The sequence below is a fragment of the Nycticebus coucang genome, chromosome 10, assembly GCF_027406575.1.
Source record: "Nycticebus coucang isolate mNycCou1 chromosome 10, mNycCou1.pri, whole genome shotgun sequence".
Taxonomy (NCBI): Eukaryota; Metazoa; Chordata; class Mammalia; order Primates; family Lorisidae; genus Nycticebus; species Nycticebus coucang.
This window is the reverse complement of record NC_069789.1, coordinates 40,944,071-40,970,842: the sequence shown is the minus strand read 5'-3', so window position 1 is coordinate 40,970,842 and position 26,772 is coordinate 40,944,071. Positions and strand designations below refer to the sequence as shown.

At 44.4% G+C, this 26,772-nt stretch overlaps 2 protein-coding genes across 2 annotated transcripts in view; both read left to right on the top strand.

The window, feature by feature from the left end:
* Positions 1-732, top strand: LOC128596729 (60S acidic ribosomal protein P2-like). The gene has a single exon (XM_053606387.1). It carries the CDS (start codon positions 341-343, stop codon positions 695-697), a length of 357 nt encoding a protein of 118 aa, XP_053462362.1. The 5' UTR covers positions 1-340; the 3' UTR covers positions 698-732.
* Positions 733-8,031: 7,299 nt separating this feature from the next.
* IARS2 (isoleucyl-tRNA synthetase 2, mitochondrial) overlaps positions 8,032-26,772 on the top strand; it is a 75,491-nt gene continuing 56,750 nt past the window's right edge. Inside the window, exons 1-4 of the mRNA XM_053606384.1 lie at positions 8,032-8,420; positions 9,818-9,940; positions 22,647-22,806; positions 26,575-26,723. Coding sequence (XP_053462359.1) covers positions 8,154-8,420; positions 9,818-9,940; positions 22,647-22,806; positions 26,575-26,723 — 699 coding nt within the window. The 5' untranslated portion in view covers positions 8,032-8,153. The remainder of the gene's footprint in view (positions 8,421-9,817; positions 9,941-22,646; positions 22,807-26,574; positions 26,724-26,772) is intronic.

Sequence of the window (26,772 nt, the reverse complement as noted above, 5' to 3'; positions counted from 1 at the left end):
TGTGTTTTTTTATTTTAATTTTATTCAAATTAATATGAGGGTACAATATTTAGGTCACATTGTTCTCACTTCCAGAGGATGTTGTGTTTTATGATTGGGAAGGCTGTTCCTCAGAGGTATATTCTATAGTGAAATGGTAATAATTGTGAACCATTATGAATTAGACAACAAATATAGACTTTGTCAGAAATGTGGGCGAAGTTGCCATACACACTCTACTATTAAGAGTGGGACATAACAGGGATTTAGGGACTTTAAAAAGAATTAGGTTGATTTATATATTGTTAATTAAAATATATACGAAGTCCTTTCCCTTCCGGACGCCGCCGAGGTCGCATGCATGAGGCCTCTCTGCCGCCGAGAAGATGCGCTACCTCGCTTCCTCAGGGGCAACGCCTACCCCAGTGCCAGGGACATCAAGAAGATCCTGGACAGCGTGGGCATCGAGGCCGATGACGACCGGCTCAACAAGGTCATCAGTGAGCTAAACGGAAAAAATGTCGAAGATGTCATTGCCCAAGGTATTGATAAGCTTGCCAGTGTACCTGCTGGTGGGGCTGTGGCTGTCTCTGCTGCCCCCCGTGCTGCAGTTCCTGCTGCTGTTTCCGCCCCTGCTGCAGCAGAGGAAAAGAAAGATGAGAAGAAAGAGGAGTCTGAAAAATCAGATGATGAAATGGGATTTGGCCTATTTGATTAAATTCCCATTCCCCTGCAAATAAAGCTTCCTTTTTATGTAAAATAAATAAATACATAAATAAAATAAAATATATAGGTGAAGGAAAGTACTACCAAATCCAAAAAGGGGAGGGGGGAGGGGACCAGCCATGTAGCAGCACCTCTCGCCCTCTACCATTTGTAACTGTTCCAGGAAATAGCCCCGAGCTGAAGCAGATAACCGGTAACCGATTCTGAGAAAAGAGCTAAGCAGATGTTTAACTGCTGATCTTGTCTTAAGACAGATGAGTAATGAACCAGAGTTCTTCTTATCTGGAAAGCCCCTGCTATGTCTGCTACCTCTCCCTACCTTGTGGTTTTTGCCTTTATAAGCTTGTAAAACTGCTGTTCGGGGCTTGACTCCTCTGCTCCTGAAAGAGTTGCGAGTCAAGCCCCAGCATGCTGGAATAAAATCCTCTTGCTGATTGCATCAAGTGCCGTCTCTCGCAGTTGATTGGGGTCGTCGTTGTTCGGGACAGAGTGGAGGGACCTGCCCCAGGTCTTTCATTTGGGGACTTGTCCGGGATTTGACGACCACCCCTCACCTGCAGAGTTGACCTTGGAGGTAAGAAAGGGGTACCCCGAAAACTGTCTGGTCTGTGTTTTCAGTCCTTTGTTTGACTCTGTGTGCGCGCTTTCGATTTCGCAGCCATTCGGCACCTCGTGAGAGTGGCCGGACAGTGGTCGGTAGATGTGCCCGGAGGACCACAGGCTGAAATCCTGGGGGACGCCCCAGGAATTGAGGAGAACCAGGGATGCCTGGTTGTCTCCTGTGGTAAGGGCGCTGATCGGGTCCAGTTGTTCCATCAAAAATTACGGGAAACGCGCCCGTCTGATTCTGTTGTAGGCTTGTGAGGGACCAAGTGTGGTAGGTAGGTCCTTGTATCTGTAATATTTCTGTTACTCCTGTTATTTGTGTTTCTGACATATCTACTGAAGATGGGACAGACTGTGACAACCCCTCTGAGTTTGACTCTAGATCATTGGACTGAAGTGAAGAGAAGAGGTCGTGACCTGTCAGTAGAGGTTAAAAAAGGCCCATGGCAGACTTTCTGCTCCTCAGAGTGGCCCACTTTTAACGTCGGCTGGTCCTCAGGAGGAACCTTTGACTTATCTCTTATTTTTGCTATCAAAGAGATTGTTTTTCAGAGAGGACCAAGAGCCCATCCGGATCAACAACCTTACATCATAGTCTGGCAGGACCTGGTGCAGAATCCGCCCCCCTGGGTTCGGCCGTGGACTGCCACATCCGGGCCCCCATCTAATCCTCGGGTGCTTGCTGTCCAATCTTCCGGTTCCAGAAAAGGAGGCGACAGCTCGGACCCCCCTAAGAAGATCTACCCAGAAATTCAGGCTGATCATCTTCTCCATGACCCTCCATCCCCTCCTCCCCCATACCCTCCCACCTTGGCTCCTGTCAGGGGGCAGGGAGGACCAGCATCGCTGGATCTGGCGATTGCCCCCTCTACACCCCCGGGGGAACCTTCACTGGGGCCCGCACAAGGTACCAGGAGTCACCGCCGGGGAGGAATGTCTCCTGACACTACTGTTGCCCTGCCCCTGAGGGCATACGGTCCCCCGCCGGTGGCAACAGATGAGGGACCACCTCCTCTCCAGCCCCTCCAGTACTGGCCATTTTCTTCCGCAGACCTGTATAACTGGAAAACTAATCACTCCCCTTTTTCAGAAGACCCCCAACGCCTGACTGGGCTGGTAGAGTCCCTGATGTTCTCTCAACAGCCCACATGGAATGACTGCAAGCAGCTCATACAAACTCTCTTCACTACTGAAGAGAGGGAGAGGATTTTACTAGAAGCTAGGAAGAATGTGCTCGGGGCGGACGGGCGTCCTACCCAGCTCCCCAACATCATCGAGGCTGCCTTCCCCCTCTCCAGACCTGACTGGGACTTCAACACAGCAGAAGGTAGGGAGCGACTGACAGTCTATCGCCAGGCTCTAGTGGCTGGCCTCCGTGGGGCGGCAAGACTAATTTGGCTAAGGTAAGAGAAGTAATACAGGGGGCCACGGAACCCCCTTCAGTGTTTCTTGAGCGTCTAATGGAAGCTTTTAGGCGCTACACCCCATTTGACCCTGCCTCTGAAGGACACAGGGCTTCCGTGGCTATGACTTTCATAGGGCAGTCAGCTGTAGACATTAAAAGAAAGCTGCAGAGGATTGAAGGATTGCAGGACTATACCTTGCAGGATTTAGTTAAGGAAGCTGAGAAAGTATACCATAAAAGAGAAACTGAGGAAGAAAAAGAGCAGAGAAAGGAGAAAGAGAGAGAGGAAAGGGAAAATAAGAGAGACTGAAGACAGGAGAAAAACTTAATACGGATTTTGGCCGCAGTAGTAGGGGAGAAGAGCCAGGAACAGACCCAAGGTAGAACTAAGAAGTCAGGTAGCCTGGGCAACCGCGTCCCGTTAGATAAGGATCAATGTGCCTACTGTAAGGAGAAGGGGCACTGGGCCAGGGAATGTCCTAAAAAAAGGAAGAAAGAACTCTCCAAGAAAGTACTGGCCTTAGAAGAAGAAGATTAGCGGGGACAGGGCTCGGAACCCCTCCCTGAGCCTAGGGTAATACTTAAGGTGGAGGGGAAGCCAGTTGAGTTCCTAGTAGACACCGGAGCTCAACAGTCCTACTCGAACCATCAGGACCCGTCTCCAAGAAAAAAATCCTGGGTTGTAGGGGCCACAGGGCATCAACAGTACTCATGGACTACCCGAAGATCAGTAGATCTGGGAGTGGGACGGGTAACCCACTCGTTCTTAATTATCCCTAAGTGCCCTGCGCCCCTCCTCGGGAGAGATTTACTCACCAACATGGAAGCCCAAATCACTTTCACTCCTGATGGCCCAGAGGTAACCCAGAATAAGAGAGTAACAGCCCTGACCATGCATTTGAAGGATGAACATAGACTCTTTGAAAAGCAGTGGGAGAAAGGGACTAGTCTCGTACATGACTGGCTAGAAAAATATCCCGGGGCATGGGCCAAAACTGCCGGAATGGGACTGGCCGCAGAAAGGCCGCCTATAGTCATAGAACTCAAAGCTACTTCCACTCCTGTGGCAGTGCGCCAGTATCCTATGACTAGGGAAGCTCGGGAAGGGATTAGGCCTCACATTCAGCGTCTCCTACAGCTGGGCATACTAGTAAAGTGCCAGTCACCATGGAACACCCCCTTATTACCCGTCAAGAAACCCGGCACAGGGGATTATCGCCCTGTGCAGAACTTGAGAGAAGTAAACAAGCGGGCGCAAGACATCCACCCCACTGTGCCTAACCCTTATAATCTGTTAAGCAGTCTCCCTCCGGACCATATCTGGTACACCGTCCTGGATTTGAAGGATGCCTTCTTCTGCCTCCGACTGCACTCCTCTAGCCAGAACATCTTCGCATTTGAATGGAGAGACCCGGACTCTGGAACGACGGGGCAATTGACATGGACCCGACTTCCATCGCCAGACTCCGGGTGGAAAGTGGAAAAGATGAACAACCCCCTCAAGCTCCGCATCCGCCGCAGTAGCCCTGCTCCTGCTGATACAACTCCCGGTGATAAGTAGCTCCGGTCCCAATCCCTATGCCCCCCAGAGGTTAACCTGGCAGGTTCTCTGTCAGACTGGTAATTAGTATGGAGTAGTAGAAAAGAGAACCCTCCTTAGACCTAGTGGCTGCCCCTCACCCCAGACATTTGCACCTTAATAGCAGGGCTAGATAATTGGGATATCCCCGATGAGACCTTTGAGGAGGTTCCATCGAGCCTTGATCATCATTTGGCAAAGTGCTCGCTTACCCAAGGCTCCACATCCCAAGGCCAGTACATTGCAGATGCCCCTGGCTGTGGCAACTTGCCCGCCCAGTGCCAGATGCAACAAACGGAGCTCTATATCTGTCCCCGGGATGGGAGAACGAGAAGCCAGGCCAACAGATGCGGGGGGATAGAAAATTTCTATTGTAAGCAATGGGGATGTGAAACAACTGGGCAGGCCTCCTGGCACCCCATCTCCTCTTGGGACTTAATTACCGTAAAGAGAAGCAGTACCGGGGCAGGGTCAAACCCCTTAAATATTTCCTTCACGAAGAGAGGGAAACAAGCCCGAGATTGGATAAAAGGAAGAACATGGGGATTCTGTTTCTATATGTCAGGGTGGGATAAAGGATTTACCTTCTTTATCAAATTAAAAATAGAAACCCCTGTCGCTGTCCAGATAGGACCCAACATCGTACTCTCAGGACAGCAGCCGCCAGCCAGGCCGCCTATTTCCCCCCGTATGCCCCAGACCCCAGGGAGCACCCCAGGGAGCACCGAATTAACTGGAGCCAGCACAGCCCCATCGCCTGCGGAACTGTCTCCCCAGGTAACATCCCCGGAGACTCCAAGCATGGGGCAGAGACTCCTTAACTTAATACAGGGGACTTTCAATGTCCTCAATACTTCCAACCCTAATCTTACTGAATCTTGCTGGTTGTGCCTAGCCTCAGGCCTGCCCTATTATGAAGGAATCGCCTTCTCAGGTATCTTCCAAAATACCACCTCCCATAATTCCTGTGACTGAGGGTCCAAGATCACCCTTACAGCAGTCTCTGGACGAGGCACTTGCCTAGGCACGATCCCCAAAAATCGCCAGCATCTGTGTAATCAGACCATAAAAAGCCCGTCAACCACTACCAATTATTATCTAGTGCCCCCTAAAGGAGGATGGTGGGCTTGCAGTACCGGGCTAACCCCGTGCATTTCCTCATCAGTGTTTAACTCCACTGCAGACTACTGTATCCTCGTACAGTTGATACCTAGAGTTATCTACCATGAGGCGAGTTCCTTCGAGGCAGAATTCGATCTCAGACCCCGTAGACAGAAGAGGGAACCAGTCTCTATTACCCTAGCTGTCCTGATGGGTATAGGGGTGGCAGCCGGAGTAGGAACAAGAACGGCTGCGCTTGTCCAGACCCCACAGTATCTTGAAGAACTGCGAGCAGCCATAGATGAGGACCTAAAAGCCATAGAACAATCAATCACAAAACTAGAAGAGTCACTGTCCTCCTTATCTGAAATAGTATTGCAGAATAGACGGGGACTCGATCTCCTGTTCCTAAAAGATGAAGGATTATGCGCTGCACTGAGAGAAGAATGCTGTTTCTATATAGATCACTCTGGCATGGTAAAAGACTCCATGTCTAAACTCAGGGAGAGACTAGAAAAAAGGCAACGAGACCGGGAGGCCCATAAAGGATGGTTTGAAAGTTGGTACAACCAGTCCCCTTGGTTCACCACTCTCGTTTCCAGTTTAATAGGTCCCCTTATTATACTGCTTCTAATTCTTACCTTTGGGCCCTGCATTTTCAACCGTATAATCACCTTCGTCCAGGAGAGAGTGAGTGCTGTACAAGTATTAATGCTCAGGCAGCATTACCAGTCTCTCCACCGAGACGATAGCCATGAGAATGAATACATAGAGCCAGAAGTTCCATAATTAGAACTTCCCAAAAAACAAATGGGGGAATGAAGGAAAGTACTACCAAATCCAAAAAGGGGGGGGGGGAGGGGACCAGCCATGTAGCAGCACCTCTCGCCCTCTACCATAAGAATGTGACCTTTGTAACTGTTCCAGGAAATGGCCCCGAGCTGAAGCAGATAACTGGTAACCGGTTCTGAGAAAAGAGCTAAGCAAATGTTTAACTGCTGATCTTGTCTTAAGACAGAAGAGTAATGAACCAGAGTTCTTCTTATCTGGAAAGCCCCTGCTATGTCTGCTACCCCTCCCTACCTTGTAGTTTTCGCCTTTATAAGCTTGTAAAAGCTGCTGTTCCGGGCCTGACTCCTCTGCTCCTGAAAGAGTTACAAGTTAAGCCCCAGCATGCTGGAATAAAATCCTCTTGCTGATTGCATCAAGTGCCTCTTGCGGTTGATTGGGGTTGTCGTCTTCAGGACAGAGTGGGGGGACCTGCCCCAGGTCTTTCATAGGAAGTCATTGATTTAGACTGAGCTTCTGTGCTAGGCCCTAACAGAGCATTCCAAAATGGAGTTACTCATGCTAAGTTTCCAAGATACCAACCCCAAATCTAAATTGTTTACTTATAAAATCTACTCTTTTGAGATATCAGGAAATGATAGTCAAATCCCATTAAGTCAACAAGATTTTCTTTTTCTTTTTCTTTTTTTTTTGAGAGAGAGTCTCAGGCTGTCTCCCTAGGTAGGGTGCCATGGCGTCATATGTCATAGCTCACAGCAACCTTCAACTCTTGGGCTCAAGTGATCTTGATCTTCTTGCCTCAGTTTTTCCATTTTTAGTAGAGCCAGGGTTGGGGGTGGTGTCTCACTTTTGCTCAGGCTGGTCTTGCACTCATGAACTCAAGCAAACCACACGCCTTGGCCTCCCAGAGTGCTGTGAGCCACTGTTCCAAGCCTCAACAAGATTTTTAGATGCTGATAAGGAAAGTAACTTTGAAACCACCAACTCGCTTTTTTATCCTATTTCTTTCTTCAGCTTTTTCTGCCTGTAAAGCTCATGCCCTCTGCTCAGCTCATCCAAGGTCCTCTCCATTTTGTAGACTGGGTGCTTCCTGGTTTGTGAATCACTATAAAGTCCAATTAGATCTTTAAAACCCAATTTGATGAAATTCTGTTCTTTGACAGTATTTTTTTTAAGACATTTGTACTCCCTAAAGCAGAGTTGCCCACGTGTGCCTGTTGAGCACTTGGAATATGATTAGTGCAAATTAAGATGTGCCGTTATGTGCAAAATCCGCAATCAAATTTCTTCATACTTAGTATGAAGAAAATGTAAAATATCATAATTTTTTATAAACTATATGAAGTGATAAAATTATAAATACATTTTGTTAAATACTGAAGTATATACAGAGGCTGCCAAAAAATGTATATACATTTTAAGAAAGGGAAAAAAGGGCGGCGCCTGTGGCTCAAAGGAGTAGGGTGTCGGCCCCATATGCAGAAGGAAACCTAGCCCCGGCCAAAAACTGCAAAAAAATATAAAAGTTTAAAACTGTATTAGAACCGTCCTTCTCAATATATATTGATAACAAAAGATGAATACAAGTGACGTTGAACACCTCAGAAGTCAATCGTGACTTGAGTATTATCAATTTAATAATTTGTTTCTTTCTTATTATGTGCATACATATTTTTGGCACCCTCTGTTGATACACTTACTCTTAACTTCCAGGGCTCTGTGACTAGGATACCAGCCCCACAGGCCGCCCCGCCTTTCTCGCTCGGGTGGAGCCGGCCAGCCCCGGCGGCTGCGGAGAAGACCCGGAGGTGGGTCTGTCGTCGCCGACTTCGTCCCCGCCCCTTCCGTGCCCTGAGCACATGCGCACTAGACGCGGCTCGTGTAGCTTTCCCGGGGGCCGGGTTCCTAGGAGCTGGGGCGGGAGTGGAGGACCCCCGCACTAATAGGACCCCCCTGGGTTGCCCCGCCATGCGTTGGGGGCTGCGCCCGCGCGGGCCGGGGGCGGCGGCCCTGGCCTCGGCCCGGAATTTATGGGGGCCGCCACGCCTTCCCTGTCGCCTGGGATGGCGCGGGACAACGAAGAGGCTTCTAGTGCGCTCAGTCACCGGGGCTAGCAACCAGCTGCCGAACTCGAATAGCGGCAAATACCGGGACACCGTGCTGCTGCCGCAGACCAGCTTCCCCATGAAGCTCCTGGGCTACCAGCAGCCGGAGACGGAGCTGGAGATCCAGCAGGTAGGGCCCACCCGGCTAGGCCTCCTGGGGGACTCTGACCGGCCGAGGGGCTGTGGGCCCGCCACGAAGCCACGCCTCTGCGGCCTCGGCCGGGACGGGTGGGCGGGGCTGTTGTGACCTGATCCCGGAAGTCATCTGCTTCCCACAGGTTTTATTGGCTGAAAACCTGAGTGAAGAAATCTCCAGCTCGGTGTTTTGGTTGTAGCAGGCTCAGGAGTAGGGTATGAAGTGGACACGGGCGATGCATGTGTCCAATGTATGTGCCATTTCTAGTATAGGCAAAACACATAGACTTTGGACACCTTTCCATTGACTTGTAAAATGTAAGTTAACACGGACACATCTAAATAAAAGTTCAATCAGTAGGAATGAGGGGAAGTGGAAGCCCGCCTTTGTAGGTTCTTAGGTCCCTAGTTGGACTTAGGGCTCCTTTGAAGAATAAGGTGGTAGTACTTCCTCTGTGAGTCCCTCCTGAAAACTATGTCTTTGTCTCCCATACTAGACCGAATGAGTAGAGATTCTCCTGTTAGTTTCTGTGATTCTAGAGTATTTGAAAACCCATAGTTTTGAAATATTGGTTAAGTAAATATGCTCAGTCTTAAATATTCTGACACCAGAGTTCAAGATTCATACACCTATTTTTACCCTCGAATTTTTAAAAGTACCTTTAGTACTTTCTGTATACCAGGAAGTGTTGACAGTTTAAAACGTTTTCTCATTTGAATCTTCACACCAGCCCTGTAAAATGAATAATATTAACTTTTTTTTTTTTTTTCAGTTAAAGAAATGGGCCGATAAATGCCAAGTGACTTGGCCCAGGTCACAAAGCAAGTGAGGGAAGGGGAGTGGGACTGCAGTGAATTTGGTCAAGATTTAGGGAATGGCAAGTGTTTCAGGCCAAAGAATAGCAAGGAATGTATTGGGGATGTGTAGGTCCTTCAGCTGGACTGGAGTGAATAGTGAGAAATGGGAACCTGCAGCCTCAAGGTCACATGTGGCCTTCCAGGACCCCAAGTGCAGCCCCTCAACCAAATCCAAACTTCACAGAATGAATTCCTTTATTAAAAGGATTTGTTCTGTAAAATTTGGATTTATCAAAAGGCTGCACTTAGGAATCCAGATGGCCACACGTGACCCCAAGGCAGCAGGTTCCCTACCCCACCTTTGTAGGGGTACAATATATAAAGAGTATAGACTAATCTGAGGTTTGTGGGGAAACTGTTGAAAGGCTTTAAGAGAAGAGTACTCAGGTGTACATTTCAGAAACCTTACCATTTGTAGTAATATTTCAGAGTTGAATAGATTGAATGGGATAAGAAATAAGTAAGTAAGACATTTATGGTAATAATCAGGAGTATGTATTTATATGATGTTTAGACATTGTTCTTTCTAAACAGAAATGTGGATTTTCAGAACTTTATTCATGGCAAAGAGAAAGAAAAGTCAAGACAGAATTTTGTCTTCATGATGGACCTCCTTATGCAAATGGTGACCCTCATGTTGGACATGCTTTAAATAAGGTAATTAAAATTATGAGACTCGAAAGAAAATGTTTATGTAAATACTTTTTACAAAGCAATGCATTCTAATTATGTGATAGTTATGTAAATTTACATTGGCACAAAAACTAAAAAGTTTCAATAGAAAGCAGCAGTAAGCAATTTTTGTACTTTGTGAAAAACAACATTGTTGGTGTTTGCTCTGAATTTTTTTTTGTTTTTTTTGGCCGGAGCTAGGTTTGAACCTGCCACCTCTGGCATATGGGACCGGCGCCCTACTCCTTGAGCCACAGGCACCACCCCTGCTCTGAATTTTTTGTATTGCACATTAGCAAGTGTCATTTCACTCAGTATATAATTATTGAGTGTCTACTATGTGCCAGGCATTGTTCCAGAGTCTGGGACTACCAGTGAACACAATAAAGATGTGCTAGTAATAGATTGTGGAACTGTTTGGACACAGTGATAACAGTAAGGTGACTATTAACAATAATTCAGGAGAGAGATGAGATGATGATGGTGATGTTGACCTACATTGAAGCTATAAAGATGATGTGAAAAATGATCAGATTCTATGTATAGTTTAAAGGTAGAGCTGACAAAATTTACTAATGGATTGGATGTGGGGTATAAGAGAAAGTGAAGAGTCATTGCTTCCAATGATTTTGTCTTTTTTTTTCTTTTTTTGAGACAGAGTCTCACTGTGTCACAGTTGGTAGAGTGCTGTGGTGTCACAGCTCATAACAATCTCCAACTCTTGGGCTTAAGTTATTCTCTTGCCTCAGCCTCCCAAGTAGGTGGGACTACAGGAGCCTGCCACAACGCCCAGCTATTTTTTTGTTGCAAAGTCATTGTGTTTTAGCTGGCCTGGGCTAGGTTCCAACTTGCCAGCCTCCATGTATGAGGCTGGCACCCTAACCACTGTACTACACGTGCCGAGCTAATGATTTTGTTTTAAGCACTTAGAAGGACAAGAGTAGCTGTTAACTGAGACTGAGAAAACCATAGGAAGATTAGTTTGGGGGAGGAAGACCAGGAATTCAGATCTGGGTATGCTAATTTTGAGACAAGATTAGATATTCAGGGGGAGAACAAAATAGACAGATACTAGAGATGCCACTGTAGTGCTTTAGGGTTTTTTTGTTTTGAGTTATGGCTGCTAGGTTGGTTTTAAATGGGGAATGAAATGAGAAAGAAATTTGGGTTCTCTTCTGAGAGAGCTCACTAATCTTTCTCTCTACTTTCTATAGTGAAGGGTAAGAGTGATTGGAGTTTCTTCATGATTACAATGAAAGAATAGTAGTAGTCTTATCTTCCAGGAAAATTTTTTTTGTTATAGGATATTTGTTAACTCATCCTTTTTTTTTTTTGCAGTTTTTGGCCGGGGCTGGGTCTGAACCCGCCACCTCGGGCATATGGGGCCAGCGCCCTACCCCTTTGAGCCATAGGTGCCGCCCTTTTATTTTATTTTATTTTATTTTATTATTTTTTTTGAGACAGAATCTCACTTTGTCACTCTGGTAGAGTTCTGTAGCATCATAGCTCACAACAACCTCTAACTCTTGGGCTTAAGGGATTCTCTTGCCTCAGTCTTCCAAATAGCTGGGACTATAGGCACCTGCCACAACGCCCGACCATTGTTTGGTTGTAGCTGCCATTGTTGTTTGGCAGGCCTCTGGCTGGGTTCCAACTCGCCAACTCCAGTGTATGTGGCCGGCGCCCCAGCCGCTGAGCTATAGGTGCCAAGCCTCAGTATTTAATATTTTTGGAGATGGGATCTCACTCTTGCTCAGCATGGTCTCGAACCCAGGAGCTCAAGTGATCTACATGTCTTAGCCTCCCAGAGTGCTAGGATTACAGATGTGAGCCACTGCACCTGGATTCTCTATTTATCTTTGTCATTTCAAGAATGCTATATAGGCTTGGTGCCTGTAGCTCAGCAGCTAGGGTGATAGCCACGTATACCAGAGCTGGTGGGTTCGAACCCAGCCTGGGCCTGCTAAGCAACGATGACAATTACAACAAAAAAATAGCTGAGTGTTGTGGTGAGTGCATGTAGTCCCAGCTACTTGGGAGGCTGAGGCAAGAGAATCACTTAAGCCCAAGAGTCTGAGGTTGCTGTGAGCTGTAACACCACGGTACTCTACCGGGGGTGACATAGTGAGACTCTGTCTCAAAAAAAAAAAAAAGATAAATTCTTAGCCCAGTACAACTTTGCTCATCCTACCTTCTTTGTACAGTTTTGGGCAAATATGTTACAAATATTTAGTAATGCACGCCATAACGATATACAAAGATGATCCTATAAGTGTATAATACCATGTTTGACTATAGGCTGTCTATGTTTAGATATGCAAATGCTTAACTATTGTGTTATACTTGCCACAGTATTTAGTACAGTAACAAGCCAGACAGATTTGTAACCCACAGGCAATAGGTATTCAGCTTAGGTATATAGCAGTTAGGGGTCTCTATAGATGTTCTCGTGTCCCACACCCAGGAGGTGTGCCATATACCCCTAGATACTATACCATCTAGGTTTGTGTAAGTACACTCTATGATGTTTACGAAATTGCCTAGTGACGCATTTCTCAGAATGTACCCCTGTAATATGGTGATGCTTGATTATATTATATTTGTGTGTGTTATATGCTCAATAGCTCATTATGTCAAACTATTTTATACATTTGGCTTTTATATCAAGAGAAGAAAGAAGAAAAAATGCATTTACTACTGTTATTTATAATTACTTAATTACCTTTACTGATTCACTTCATTTATTTTGTGGATTTGAATTACAACCTATGATTATTTGCTTTCAGCCTGAAGAACTTCCTTTTGTATTTCTTGTAAGATGGGCTGGATAGGAACAAATTCTCTTTTAGTTTTTAAACTAGGAATGGCTTTATTTTTCTTAATGTTTGGAAGATAAATTTGCTGAAAATGGGATTCTTGGTTGGTAGCTTTTTTCCCCTCACTTTGAGCATTTAAAATATGTCATCCCGGGGCCTGGCGCAGTGACTCACGCCTGTAATTCTAGCATTCTAGCATTCAAGGTGGGTGGATTGCCTGAACTCACAGGTTCGAGACCAGCCTGAGCAAGCGCGAGACTCTGTCTCTAAAAAATAGCCAGGCGTTGTGGCGGGCGCCTATAGTCCCAGGTACTTGGGAGTCTGAGGCAAGAGAATTGCTTAAGTCCAGGAGTTTGAGGTTGCTCCGGTGTTTGAGGTTGCTGTGAGCTATGATGCCACAGCACTCTACCAAGGGTGACGAAGTGAGACTCTCAAAAAAAAAAAGTCATTCCTGGGAGGCCAAGGTAGGTGGATTGCCCTGAGCTCATAGGTTGGAGACCAGCCTGAGCAAGTGTGAAACCCCATCTCTAAAAACAGCTGGGCATTGTGGAGGGTACCTGTAGTCTCAGCTACTAGGAGGTTGAGGCAAGAAGATCTCTTGAGCTCAAGAGTTTGAAGTTGTTGTGAGCTATGACGGCATGGCACTCTACCTGGGGCAACAAAGTAAGACTCTGTCTCTAAAAAAGAACAATGTCATCCTACTACCTTCTGCTCTGTCTTGTTTCTGCTGAGAAATCAGCTGTTCCTCTTACTGCAGTTCCTTTGTACAAGTCCTTTCTCTCTTGTTGCTTCCAAGATTTTCTCTATGTCTCTAACTTCTAGCATTGCTGTGATGTATCTTTGTGTGGATCTCTTTGTGTTTTCCTTTCTTGAAGTACATTGAGCTTTCTGAATGGACAGGTTGGTATTGGTGTTTTTTAATACATTTGAGAAAGTTTTAGTCATTTATTTCCTTGGATATATTTTCTGATTCTCTCTCCTTTCCTCTGAAACTCTCATTATGTGTTTGTTGGTATGGTGAGTGATGTATGTCCTGAGGCTCTGCAGCCCTGTTCATTTTTCTTGTTTGGATTATGCGATCTTTGATCTATCTCACGTTCACTAATTCTTTCTTCTTCTAGTTCATATCTGCTGGTAAACTCTAGAGAGTTTTTTCATTTTAGGTCATTAAAAAAAAATTATTTCTTTTGTGATATTCTGTATGGGACGTGACATTGTCATTATATGTTACTTTACTTCTTCAATTATGGTTTCCATTAGTTCTTTGTGAATTTGTATTGGCTATTTTGAAGACTTTTTCTGTTACATCTGACATCAGGTTGCTCTCATTGGCAGGTTCTGTTACCTGCATTTCCCCTCACTGTATGGATCATCATACTTTTGTACGTCTTTGTATGCCTTTTTTTTATAAGTAGGCATTCTGAATAATGTAGTAAATCTGAATAACGGTCTCCCTTATCTCCAGGAGCTTGTAATTGTTATTTGCTTGTTTATATATATAATATAGTGTATATGTATAGTGACTGGCTAGATTATTTTCATAACGTCTGTTCCTACCCACTCCCATCCTTCCTCTGTGTTAAGCCTCTGATGTTGCTTCTCAGGGAGACACAGCTTTGGGCACATTCACAGTTACCCTGGGATTACAGTGATTTTTATAGGGCTCCTAATCTCTCTTTCCTTGACAACACCCGTCTGTGTAGTTCTGAAATAATTTTCTGGCTCTTTGCTCTATTGTTTTCAACAATTCCCTGGAGCATAAATTGCACTGTAGACTAATCAAATTTGGGGTCTTTCACAGGATTGATTTCTGAGGTCAGTGTTGGATATTTGTTCTGATCCCTAAGAGGGGTCTTGGTTCTCTCCTACAAACTTTCTGGCCTGTAGTTTAGAAGGTATCTCAGATCTATGAATCTGTTTCCAATAGCCTTTCCCCACAGCTTTCATTCTTTATGAGAGCCCATTAGGCCTGAACTAATGGGGCTGTCATAGTAGTTAGGAACTTTTAGTTTTACTGCCTAGTCTGGGCATGGTGGCTCATTCATGTAATCCTAGTACTGTGGGAAGCCAAGCGAGGAGGGAGGATTATCATACTTCAGGAGTTTGAAACCAGCCTGAGCAGGAATGAGACCGTGTCTCTACTAAAAACAGAAAAAATTAGCTGGGTGTTGTAGTAGGTGCCTGTAGTCCCAGCTACTTGAGATGCTGAGGCAAGAGGATTACTTGAGCCCAAGAGTTTGAGGTTGCTGTGAGCTCTGCCATGTCATTCTACCCAGGGGGAGTGAGACTGTCTCAAAAAGAAAAAAAAAAGTTTTACTGCCTCTTTCCTTTTAGCCAAACCTCTGAAGGTGGAAATAGGGACAACTGTGCATTTCTCTTTGAAGAACGCTTCCACTTTATTTATTTATTTTTGGATTTTTTTTCTTTTCTTTTCTTTTTTTTTTTTTTGAGACAGAGTCTCACTGTGTTGCCCTCAGTAGAGTGCCGTGGTGCACAACTCACAGCAACCTCAAACTCTTAGGCTTAAGTGATTCTCTTGCTGTAGCCTCCCAACTAGCTTGGACTACAGGCGCCTGCCATAATGCCCAGCTATTTTTTTGTTGCAGTTATTTAGCTGATGTTTAGCTGGCCCAGGCCGGGTTTGAACCTGCCACCTTCAGAGTATGTGGCTGGTGCCATAACCACTGTGCTATGGGAGCTGAGCCATTTTTTTTTTTTTTTTTTTGAGACAGTCTCACTTTGTCACCCCTCCCCCATAGAGTGCTGTAGTATCACAGCTCACAGCAACCTCAAACTTTTGGGCTTATGTGATTTCTCTTGAGTCAGCATCCCGAGTAGCTGGGACTATAGGTGCCTACCACAACACCCGGCTATTTTTTGGTTGTAGTTGTCACTACATGTTGACACTAGTTTGGCATGTCCGGGCCGGGTTCAAACCCACTAGCTCCGGTGTATGTGACTGGCGCCCTAGCTGCTGAGCTACAGGTGCACAGCCTAGATTTTTTTTTCTTACTTTAACTTAGATGAAGTTCAGAGAACAGGGACACTTCCACTACAGGAGCTGAATGCTCAAGGGGGTGGGCAGTAGCATGAGTCCTTCTGGAGCTGCCTCTGGTGTGGAGTCACCATCGTATGATCCAGGGCCAGGGTAATTAGAGAGTACCAGTATTCCCAGTGGACCCACATCCAAGTAGAGCTTTTTTTGAGACAGAGTCTCACTAGAGCACTATGACGTCACAGCTCACAGCAACCTCAACTCAAACTCATGGGCTTAAGCGATTCTCTTGCCTCAGCTTCCCAAGTAGCTGGGACTACAGGAGCCCGTCACAGTGCCTGGCTGTTTTTGTGTTGCAGTTGTCCTTGTTGCTCAGCTGGCCCGGGCTCATTCAAACCTGCCAGCCTCGGTGTATGTGTCTGGTGCTGTAACCAGCCTGCTACCATTGCTGGCCACAGGTAGAGCTTTTGTTCCATGAGTGGTCTGAGTGGAGGAAGGGAGCCCTTACCTTTTGACCACACTTGCCTGAAAGTTAGCCTCAGCATCAGGTAGACGTGACAGGATGAGAAGTGTTGATGTTCTGCCCTTCCTGGGGAAGCTAAGCCTTGACTGGGAGTTGGCTATAGTAGTGTGAAGTCTTCTCCTTGTTGAACTGCTAGGGAGAAGAGGAGTGGTCTTAGGTCAAATACCATAGACTCGCATTTTTACCAAAATTTTATAGATTTTTATTTATTTATTTTTTTTTTTTTGGCCGGGGCCAGTTTGAACCCACCACCTGCCGTATATGGGGCCAGTGCTCAACTCCTTGAGCCACAAGCGCTGCCCTGTAGATTTTTTATATATATGTTTCTGCGTTTGCTATCTATCCTTTTTAACAGATTGTATTTTTTTGAGACATTAATATTAATCTGATATTAATATAGCTATTTAAGCTATATGAGTCTTACTTTGTTGCCCTCAGTAGAGTGCCCTGGCATCATCGTTCAGCTCACAAGAACCTTAAACTCTTGGGCTCAAGCGATTCTCCTGTCTCAGCCTCCCCAGTAGCTGGGGCTATAGGTACCTGCCTAGCTATTTTTTGGAGATGGGATCTCACTCTTGCTTATGCTGGTCTCAAACCTGTGAGCTCAGGCAATCCACCCACCTTGGCTTCCCAGACTGCTGGATTATAGGTGTGAGCCACCAGGCCTGGCCAACAGATTGTTTTTAAAAATGATTTTCATGGCTCAGCACCTGTAGCTCAGTGGCTAGGGCACTGGCCACATATACTGAGGCTGTTGGGTTCGAACCCAGCCCGGGCCTGATAAACAACAATACAACTGCAACTAAAGAATAGCCGGGTGTTGTGGCGGGCACCTGTAGTCCCAGATACTTGGGACTCTGAGGCAACAGAATCGCTTAAGCCCAAGACCTTGAGGTTGCTGTGAGCTGTGATGCTATGGCACTCTACCCAGGGTGACATAGTGAGACTGTCTCAAAAAAAAAAAAAAAAAAAAAAGATTTTCACTAATTTTACCATGTAGCTTCTTCTCATACTGATGTCAATCTCTGTTTTATTCATTTTTTTCTGTTGTTTCTCTTCTTCAGTTTCACTGATTTCTGCTCTTTATTATTTCCTTGTTTCTGCTTGTTCTGGGTTTATTCTGCTTCATTTTTATAGTTCTTTTTACTTTTTTTTTTTTGATACAGAGTCTCACCCTGTCAGCCTGGGTAGAGTAGCTTGTTGTCACAGCTCATAGCAACATCAAACTCTTAAGAGATTCTCTTGCCTCAGCCTCGCAAGTAGCTGGGACTACAGGTGCCCACCACAACTCCCAGCTATTTTTTTGTTGCAGTTGTTTAGCTGGCCCGGTCTGGGTTTGAACCTGCCACCTTTGGTGTGTGTGGCTGCAGCCATAACCACTGTGCTATGGACACTGAGCTGGATTGCTGTGTCTTCTCGGTGGATTAACTCTGATGTCATTATATAGGTCTCTGTCTCTGGTAATTTTTTTATTCTGAAGTCTGTTTTATCTGATATTAATATAGCTACTTAAGCTGTTTACACTTAATGTAATTATTGATTACATTAAGGCATAAGCCTACCATTTAATTGTTTTTTTAGAGACAGAGTCTCACTTTGTTGTCCTGGGTAGAGTGCCGTGGTGTCACAGCTCCCAGCAACCTCCAGTTCTTGGGCTTAGGCGATTCTCTTGCCTCAGCCTCCTGAGTAGCTGGGACTACAGGTGCCTGCCACAATGCCCGGCTATTTTTTTGTTGTTGCAGTTTGGCAGGGGCTGGGTTTGAACCCGCCACCCTCCATATATAGGCCGCTACTCACTGAGCCACAGGCGCCACCCTAATTTTTTGTTTTCTGTTATTTTATTTCTCTATCTGTTTTTTCTTGCCTTCCTATGGGCTATGTGACTATTTTTTAGAGTTACATTTGATTTATCTGTATTGTTTTTGACTGTATTCCTTTTTTCCCCCCTGAGACAGAGTCTTACTTTGTCACCTTCAGTAGAGTGACCTTGCGTCATAGTGTCATAGCTCATAGGAACCTCAAATTCCTGGGCTCAAGGGATTCTTTTGCCTCAGCCTCCCAAGTAGCTGGGTTTATAGGCACTCGATACAATGCTCGGCTATTTTTAGAGGCTTAAAATAAAGCCTCTGGTCTTGGACTCCTGAGCTCAGGCAATCTACCACCTCGGCCTCCAGAGTGCTAGGATTACAGGAGTGAGCCACTACGCCTGGCCAACAATCAAGCATCTTCTTGAGAAATAATACCAGTGTCTGAATTGACAAAGTGTCAAATTACTGACTTTTGTGTCTTAGGGAACATCACCCCTGTTTTGAGACAGAGTCTCACTGTGTTGCCCGGGCTAGAGTGCCGTGGTGTCAGCATAGCTTGTAGCAACCTCAAACTCCTGGGTTCAAGTGATCCTCCTGCCTCAGCCTCCCAAGTAGCTCTGACTACAGGCACCTGCCATAGCGCCTGGCTCTTTTTGTAATTTTAGAAGAGATGGGGTCTCATTCTTCGTTAGGCTAGTTTCAGACTCCTGAGCTTAAGTGATCCAGCTCAGCCTCCCAGAGTGCTAGGATTGCAGGCATGAGCCACCATGCTAGGTCTCATTTTGTAACATTTAGCTTGTTTTTTTTTTTTTTTTGAGATAGTCTCAATGTGTCACCTGGGTAGAGAGAGGACTGTGGTGTCACGGCTCACAGCAACCTCTAACTCTTGGGCTTAAGTGATTCTCTTGCCTCAGCCCCCCAAGTAGTTGGGACTACAGGTGCCTACCTGTTGTAGTTGTCATTGTTGTTTAGCAGACCTGGGCCAGGTTCCAGCCTGTTAGTCCTGGTATATGTGGTCGGCTTCCTAACCACTGAGCTATGGGCACCAAGCTGGAATAACTGTATATTGTGATAGAAAAATGAAAGGGACAGGAGAGACAAAAGACTCTTAACAGTATGGAGGAACTTTATTGGGGAGGAAGAGGTTAGTGTTTGATATTGAGGAGTTAGTAAAATATTCCTATTTCATTCCTACTGTTCTTTTTACTAGAGGCTTCCTATATCATTAACTTTAATGATTGCATTTAAAAATCCTTATTAGGTATGCTGTTACTGGCATGGATGATTGATTTTATTCTGTTAATATGATTGAAAGCAGCACTGTTCTGTAGAAATAGAATGCAGGTAGTTGTGGTGGACGCCTATAGTCCCAGCTACTTGGGAGGCTGAGGCAAGAGAATTTCTTGAGCTGTGACACCATGGCACTCTACCCAGGGTGACACTTGAGACTCTGTCTCAAAAAGAAAAAAAATCACATGTGACCAGTGGTTTCCATGTAATACATTATTTCTAGAGCACATATGCATGCATTCGTAGCCACAATGCCCGGCTATGTTTTTTGTTTGTTGTTGCAATTGTCATTGTTCTTTAGCTGGCCCAGGTTGGGTTCGAACCCGCCAGCCTCAGTGTACATGGCCGGTGCCCTACCCATTGAGGTACAGGCACCACACAACATGTGATTTATTTTATTTTATTTATTTATTTATTTTTTTTTTGTAGAGACAGAGTCTCACTTTATTCCCCTTGGTAGAGTGCTGTGCCATCACAGCTCACAGCAACCTCTAGCTCCTGGGCTCCTCGATTCTCTTGCCTCAGCCTTCCCAGTAGCTGGGACCACAGGCGCCCGCCACAACGCCCAGCTATATTTTGTTGCAGTTTGGCCGGGGCCGGGTTTGAACCCACCACCCTCGGTATATGTGGTTGGTGCCCTACTCACTGAGCCATAGGTGCTGCCCACAACATGTGATTTTTTGATGCTGGTCAAAATTAAGATAGCTCTCTCTTGCTCTCTCACATTTTTTTTATTTAAATTTTCTTTTTTTAAGACAGAGTCTTACTATGTCTCCCTTGGTAGAATGCTGTGGTGTCACAGCTCACAGCAACCTCAAACTCTTGGGCTTCAGCGATTCTCTTACCTCAGTCTCCCAAGTAGCTGGGACTACAGGCGCCCACCATAACATCCGACTATTTTTTTGTTGCAATTGTCATTGTTATTTAGCCAGCCTGGGCTGGGTTTGAACCCGCCTGCCTCAGTGTATGTGGGCACCCTAACCACTGAGCATGGGCACCAAGCCCACATATACTTTTTCTGTAGAAAGGAGAACCTCACTATATTGTCCAGCCTGGTCTCAAACTCTTAGCTTCAATAGATCCTCCCATTTCAGCCTTCCAAAGTTTTAATACTGCAGGCATGAGCCACTATGTCCAGATAAGGTATGTTATGAACATAAAATATATACCAGAGAACTTATGTTTTATACAGAAGAGACATGTAACAACCAATTTCCAGTAGAGATAAGTAAAAAGGATGTTATTTACATATTGATTGATTTAGATACTATATCCAGAGTAAAGAACAAAAATATTAACTATATATAGCTGTATGAATTTTTGTTGTATGGTTATCAGTCACATCATAAGGCTCCCTCATATTCTTTGATAAAAAGTTTGAAAATTAGAATTTTTAAAGGGGGGAAGGGAGAGGAGGCATGTGTAGTATCTTTTCTACTTTTGATAGGTGTGGAAAGGAGGAAATTATTTTCTGGATTATGGGGCTAGTGGTCAGAGCACTCACGTTTCCTTTTGGGAAGAAGGTGGTTGAGCTTGGAGGTGCCCAATCTATCCTTTGCCTTTGGTCCCCCCATTGAACAATCATTCAACAATGGTAATACTTTTTTTTTTTTGAGACAGAGTCTCAAGCTCTTGCCCTGGGTAGAGTGCTGTAGCGTCATAGCTCACAGCAACCTCCAACTTGGGCTCAAGTGATCCTCTTGCCTCAGTTTTTCTATTTTTAATAGAAACAGGGTTCCGCTTTTGCTCAGGCTGGTCTTGAACCCGTGAGCTCAAGCAATCCACCCACCTCAGCCTCCCAGAGTGCTAGGATTATAGGTGTGAGCCACCACCCATGGCCAGTAATACATTTTTTAAAAGGCTCTGCTGCCCTCTAGTATCTATAATGAACTAATGAAAGGTAAATCAGAGAACTGTACCTAGGGAACAGGTTCTGTTGTTTTATAGGTAAGAGTTTTCTTTTTCTTTCTTTTTTTTTTTTGAGACAGAATTCTTGCCTTCAGTAGAGTACTGTAGTGTCATAGCTTACAGCAACCTCAAACTCTTGGGCTCTAGCTACTTCTCTTACCTCAGCATCCTGAGTAGCTTAGACCATAGGCGCCTGCCACAACACCTGCCTATTTTTACAGATAGGGTGTCACTCTTGCTCAGGTTGGTCTTGAACCTGTAAGCTCAGGCAGTCCACCTGCCTTGCCCTCCCAGAGTGCTGGGATTACAGGCATGAGCCACCAAACCGGGCAAGAGTTTTTGTTAATGATAGGAAGAGTTAATCACAGTCTTCTACACTGAGTGCATTATAAATTCTGCAATGATTTTATATTTCTTAGCTAAATATAGATATCATTGGATCATTTATTTTAATTTTCTTTTTTTTTTTTTTTTGTGGCCAGGGCTGGGTTTGAACCCTCCACCTCTGGCATATGGGACCGGTGCCCTACTCCTTGAGCCACAGGCGCCGCCCTTATTTTAATTTTCTTAAGACAAATTTCTAGTTGACATATTTGTACTGTCTCATTTTTGGAAAGTCAAAGGTATTTCTTAAAAAGGTATTATGGGCTGCTTTTTGGTATGTTTCAACTTTACAAACAAATTTAGTAATTTTGAGCACAATGTTTTTCACTTTGAAATCTCTAATTCTTTTATTCCCTTTGGGTGAGTTAATTACATTTAAAAAATTCAGGGCGGCGCCTGTGGCTCAGTCCGTAAGGCCCCGGCCCCATATACTGAGGGTGGCAGGTTCAAACCAGGCCCCGGCCAAACTGCAACCAAAAAATAGCCGGGCGTTGTGGCAGGCGCCTGTAGTCCCAGCTACTTGAGAGGCTGAGGCAAGAGAATCGCTTAAGCCCAGGAGTTGGAGGTTGCTGTGAGCTGTGGCCACGGCACTCTACCGAGGGCCATAAAGTGAGACTCTGTCTCTACAAAAAAAAAAAAAAAAATTCAAATGTCTGGGTGGCGCCTGTGGCTCAAAGGAGTAGGTTGCCGGCCCCATGTGCGAGAGGTGGTGGGTTCAAGCCTAGCCCCACCAAAAACTGCAGCCAAAAACTGCAAAAAAAAAAAAAATTCAAATGTCTGTATGTCAAATGTCTGTTCTATGTTATGTAGCACTTTAGTTTGTATTAGATTTAATTGGTTATTTTATATAATTTCTTGTAAAATCGGGTTTTCTCAGTGCTTTAAAATGTATTAAATTAAGAAAGGAATATAAATCATAGGCCATATGCTTTATGTATAAATGATGAATATTACTTCATCTTTGCAGATTTTGAAAGACATAGCCAATCGATACCATATGATGAGTGGTTCCAAGATACATTTTGTGCCTGGCTGGGATTGTCATGGATTGCCCATTGAAATAAAAGTATTATCAGAGCTTGGTAGTAAAGCTCAGAGTCTTTCCGCTGTGGAAATTAGAGAGAAAGGTAAATAATCGGTATTTCTGTTTTAAAATTATATCTGTAAACAAAGAAAAGTTAGAACTTTATCAAAGTAATCTTTGGGTTTGTTTTGTTTGGCTTGTGAGATCTGTTGGAAAGCACTTTGACAAAAAAATTCAGATTTTGTTTAATTGATTTTTGTGAGAATTCATGTTTAGAGATTGAAAGACAGACTTTATGAGCATTTCTAATTACATTGTTCAGGTTCTTACCATTTGTATTTTATGAAATTATTATTTTGGTCACCTTTTTTTTGTTGTTGTTGAGACAGAGTCTTACTTTGTCACCCCTATTAGGATAGAGTGCTGTGGCGTCAAAGCTCAGAGCAACCTCAAACTCTTGAGCTCAATGGATTTTCTTCAGCCTCCTCAGGAGCTGGGACTACAGGCACCTGCCACAAAGCCTGCCTATTTTTAGAGACGAGGTCTTGCTCTGGCTCAGGCTGGTTTGGAGTTTGTGAGCTCAGGCATTCCACCCTCCTTGGCTTCCCAAGTGCTGGGATTATAGGCGTGAGGCATGGCGCCTGGCCTATTTTGGTTCCTGTTTTGTTTTTTACTTTCTTGGATAGAGCTTGTCAGCCCATCTCAGGTGCTAAACCAAAAGTAAATTCTAAAATATACACGTTTTAAATTAATGTCTTTTTTTTTTTTTTTGAAACTGAGTCTGACTCTGTCCCTCGGGGTAGAGTTCAGTGGATTTATAGCTCACAGTAACGTCAGACTCTTGACCTCGCGTGTTCCTCTTGCCTCAGGCTCCCAAGTAGCTGGGACTACAGGTACCTGCCACAATGCCTGGCTAGTTTTTAGAGACAGGATCTTGTTCTTGCTGAAGCTAGTCTCAATCTCCTGAGCTCAGGCAATCTAGCCTCCTCAGCTTCCCAGAGTGCTGGGATTACAAGCATGAGCTACCAGGCCCGGCCCTTAATTTCTTTTTTTTTTTTCTTTAATATATTTTTTGTTTTCAATTTCAGCTGGCTTGCTCACTCTTCTTAATTTTAAGTTTTTTTTTTTCTTATTTATTTATTTTCTGTTCTTCCTTTAGCAATTCTCTTGCCCCTTGCTTCCCAAGTAACTGGGATTACAGGTGCCTGCCACAACGCCTGGCTTTTTTTTTTTTTTTGGTAGAGATGGGGTTTCACTCTGGCTCACTCCTGTTCATACTAGTCTCCAACCTGTGAGCTCAGGCAATCCACCTGCCTCGGCCTACAGCTCTGGAACTACAGGCGTTAGCCACCATGCCCGGTCAGCCCTTAATTTCTTATTTGATCATTTCCTTCAGTAGACTTGGCCAGGGTGGAGTATTTGTTTCTTTTCTTTTCTTTTTTTTTTTTTGTTGCAGTTTGGCTGGGGCTGGGTTTGAACCCGCCACCCTTGGCATATGGGGCCGGCGCCCTACTCACTGAGCCACAGGCGCCGCCTGAGTATTTGTTTCTTATATGTCATACAGTAGTATAGTTGGATAAAATTGTGAAGATTATTTTTTACTTCCTTATGAAACATAGTATCATTGATTTAGATTGAATTTTCTTTTTCTAGGTTAATATGCAGGTACATATGATTAGGTTACATTGTTTGCATCTGTAAGATAAAAGTCCCAATTGTAGTTGAGTCCTTCACCCAGGAATTGGACCATGTACCCATATGTTGTGGGTATATGTGAACCTCTTCCCCCCCTCCTTCAATTTAATTGTGTTTTTTCTCTCATGTGGGCTGTGGTTGTTAATCTGCTAGTTTCAAGATTAAATATTTTACTTTTTTGTGTATATAATAAAATGAAAATTATTCTGTTTTCTGACCTTTTCCCTTTTTTTTTTTTGAGACAAGGCCACTTTCTGCTGCCCAGGCTGGAGTGCAGTGTATAATCATAGCTCACTGCAGCCTTGAACTCCTGAGCTTATGCCATCCTCCTGCCTCAGCTAATTTATTTATCTATCTATCTATCTATTTATTTATTGAGACAGGGCCTCAAGCTGTTGCCCTGGGTGGAGTGCGGTGGCATCTCAGCTCACAGCAACCTCCAATTCCTGGACTCAAGTGATTCTCCTACCTTTGCCTCCCAAGTTGCTGGGACTACAAGCAATGGCCAGCTGTTTTTGTTTTGTTTTTTTAAATTAAATCATAGCTTTGTACATTAATGCAATCATGGGGCACCATGCACTGGTTTTATATACAATCGAAATATTTTTATCAAACTGGTTAACATAGCCTTCTTGGCATTTTGTTAGTTATTGTTTTAAGACATTTATATTCTACATTTAGTAAATTTCACATGTACCCTTGTAAGATGCCCTGTAGGTATGGTCCCACCAATTACCCTCCCTCCACCCATCCTCTCCCCTCCCCTCCCTTTCCCCTTTCCCCATATTCTTAGGTTATAATTGGGTTATAGCTTTCATAAGAAAGCTATAAATTAGTTTCATAGTAGGGCTGAGTACATTGGATGCCCGGCTGTTTTTTTGGTTGTAGCCATCATTGTTGTTTGGCGGGCCTGGGCTAGATTTGAATCCGCCACCTCAGGTGTATGTGGCTGGCACCTTAGCTGCTTGAGCCACAGGCACCAAACCTATTTATTTACTTATTTAATTTTTTTTTTTTTTGCTGGAGCTAGGCTTGAACCCACCACTCTGGTATATAGGGCCGGCGCCCTACTCCTTTGAGCCATAGGTGCCGCCCCCTATTTATTTACTTTTGAGACAGAGTCTCAAGCTGTGACCCTGGATAGAGTACCATGGCGTCAATCCTCTTGTCTCAATTTTTCTGTTTCTTAGTAGAGACAGGGTCTCACTTTTGCTCAGGCTGGTCTTGAACTCATGAACTCAAGCAATCCACCCGCTTTGGCCTCCCAGAGTGCTAGGATTACAGACATGAGCCACAGCACCAGCCCTGCCTCAGCTAATTAAAAAAAAAATTTTTTTTTGTAGGAATAGCATCTCACTATGTTGCCCAGTTTGGTATCACACTCCTGACCTCAGGTGATCTTCCTACCTCAGCCTCCTAAAGTACTAGGATTATAGGTGTTTGCCCCATGCCCACAGCCTCTAATCTTTTCTTAAATTTAAATAATGAGGAATAATTTTTCCAGTTTATTTTTTCTGAATGTAAAAATACAGAATATCTGGAAAATACAGAAGACTATAATAAATTTTTACTTTTAAAATTCTACTTAATTTTAAAATTTGTGGTAGGCATGCTTTGAATACCTTTAACTTTCAAATTATCTTTTTTTTGAGATACTTTGTTGCCTTTGGTAGAGTGCAGTGGCTTAACAGCTCACAGCAACCTCAAACTCTTGAGCTTAAGCAATTCTCTTGCCTCAGCATCCTGAGTAGCTAGGACTACAGGTGCCTGCCACAGCACCCAGTCATTTTTAGAGATGGGGGTCTTGCTTTTGCTCAGGCTGGTCTCGAGCCTGTGAGCTCAGGCAATCCACCTGTCTTGGCCTCCCAGAGTGCTAGGATTCCAGTGTGAGCCTCCGTGCCTGGCCTTAAAATTATCTATTAAAGGTTTTTCTCCCAGAGTGCTAGGATTACGAGTTCATTGGATTTAAAAGCTTTTTCTGGGGTGGCGCCTGTGGCTCAAGGAGTAGGGCACTGGTCCCATATGCCGGAGGTGGTGGGTTCAAACCCAGCCCCGGCCAAAACCACAAAAAAAATAAATAAATAAATAAATAAATAAAAGAAAGGACATGTTTGACATTTAAAAAAAAAAAATAAAAGCTTTTTCTTTCCCTTTTTTTTTTTTGTTTTCTTTTTAGCTAGATCATTTGCTAAAGCAGCCATTGAGAAACAGAAATCAGCATTTTTGCGCTGGGGGATAATGGCAGATTGGAATAATTGCTACCATACATTCGACGCAAAGTATGAAGCCAGACAGTTGAGAATTTTTTACCAAATGTATGATAAGGTAATGAAGTATTTTTTTTTTTTTTCTTTTTTTTTATTGTTGGGGATTC

Excerpts from the sequence above, each read along its gene's own strand:
- LOC128596729 (XM_053606387.1), top strand. The coding sequence starts at position 341 with ATGAGGCCTCTCTGCCGCCGAGAAGATGCGCTACCTCGCTTCCTCAGG.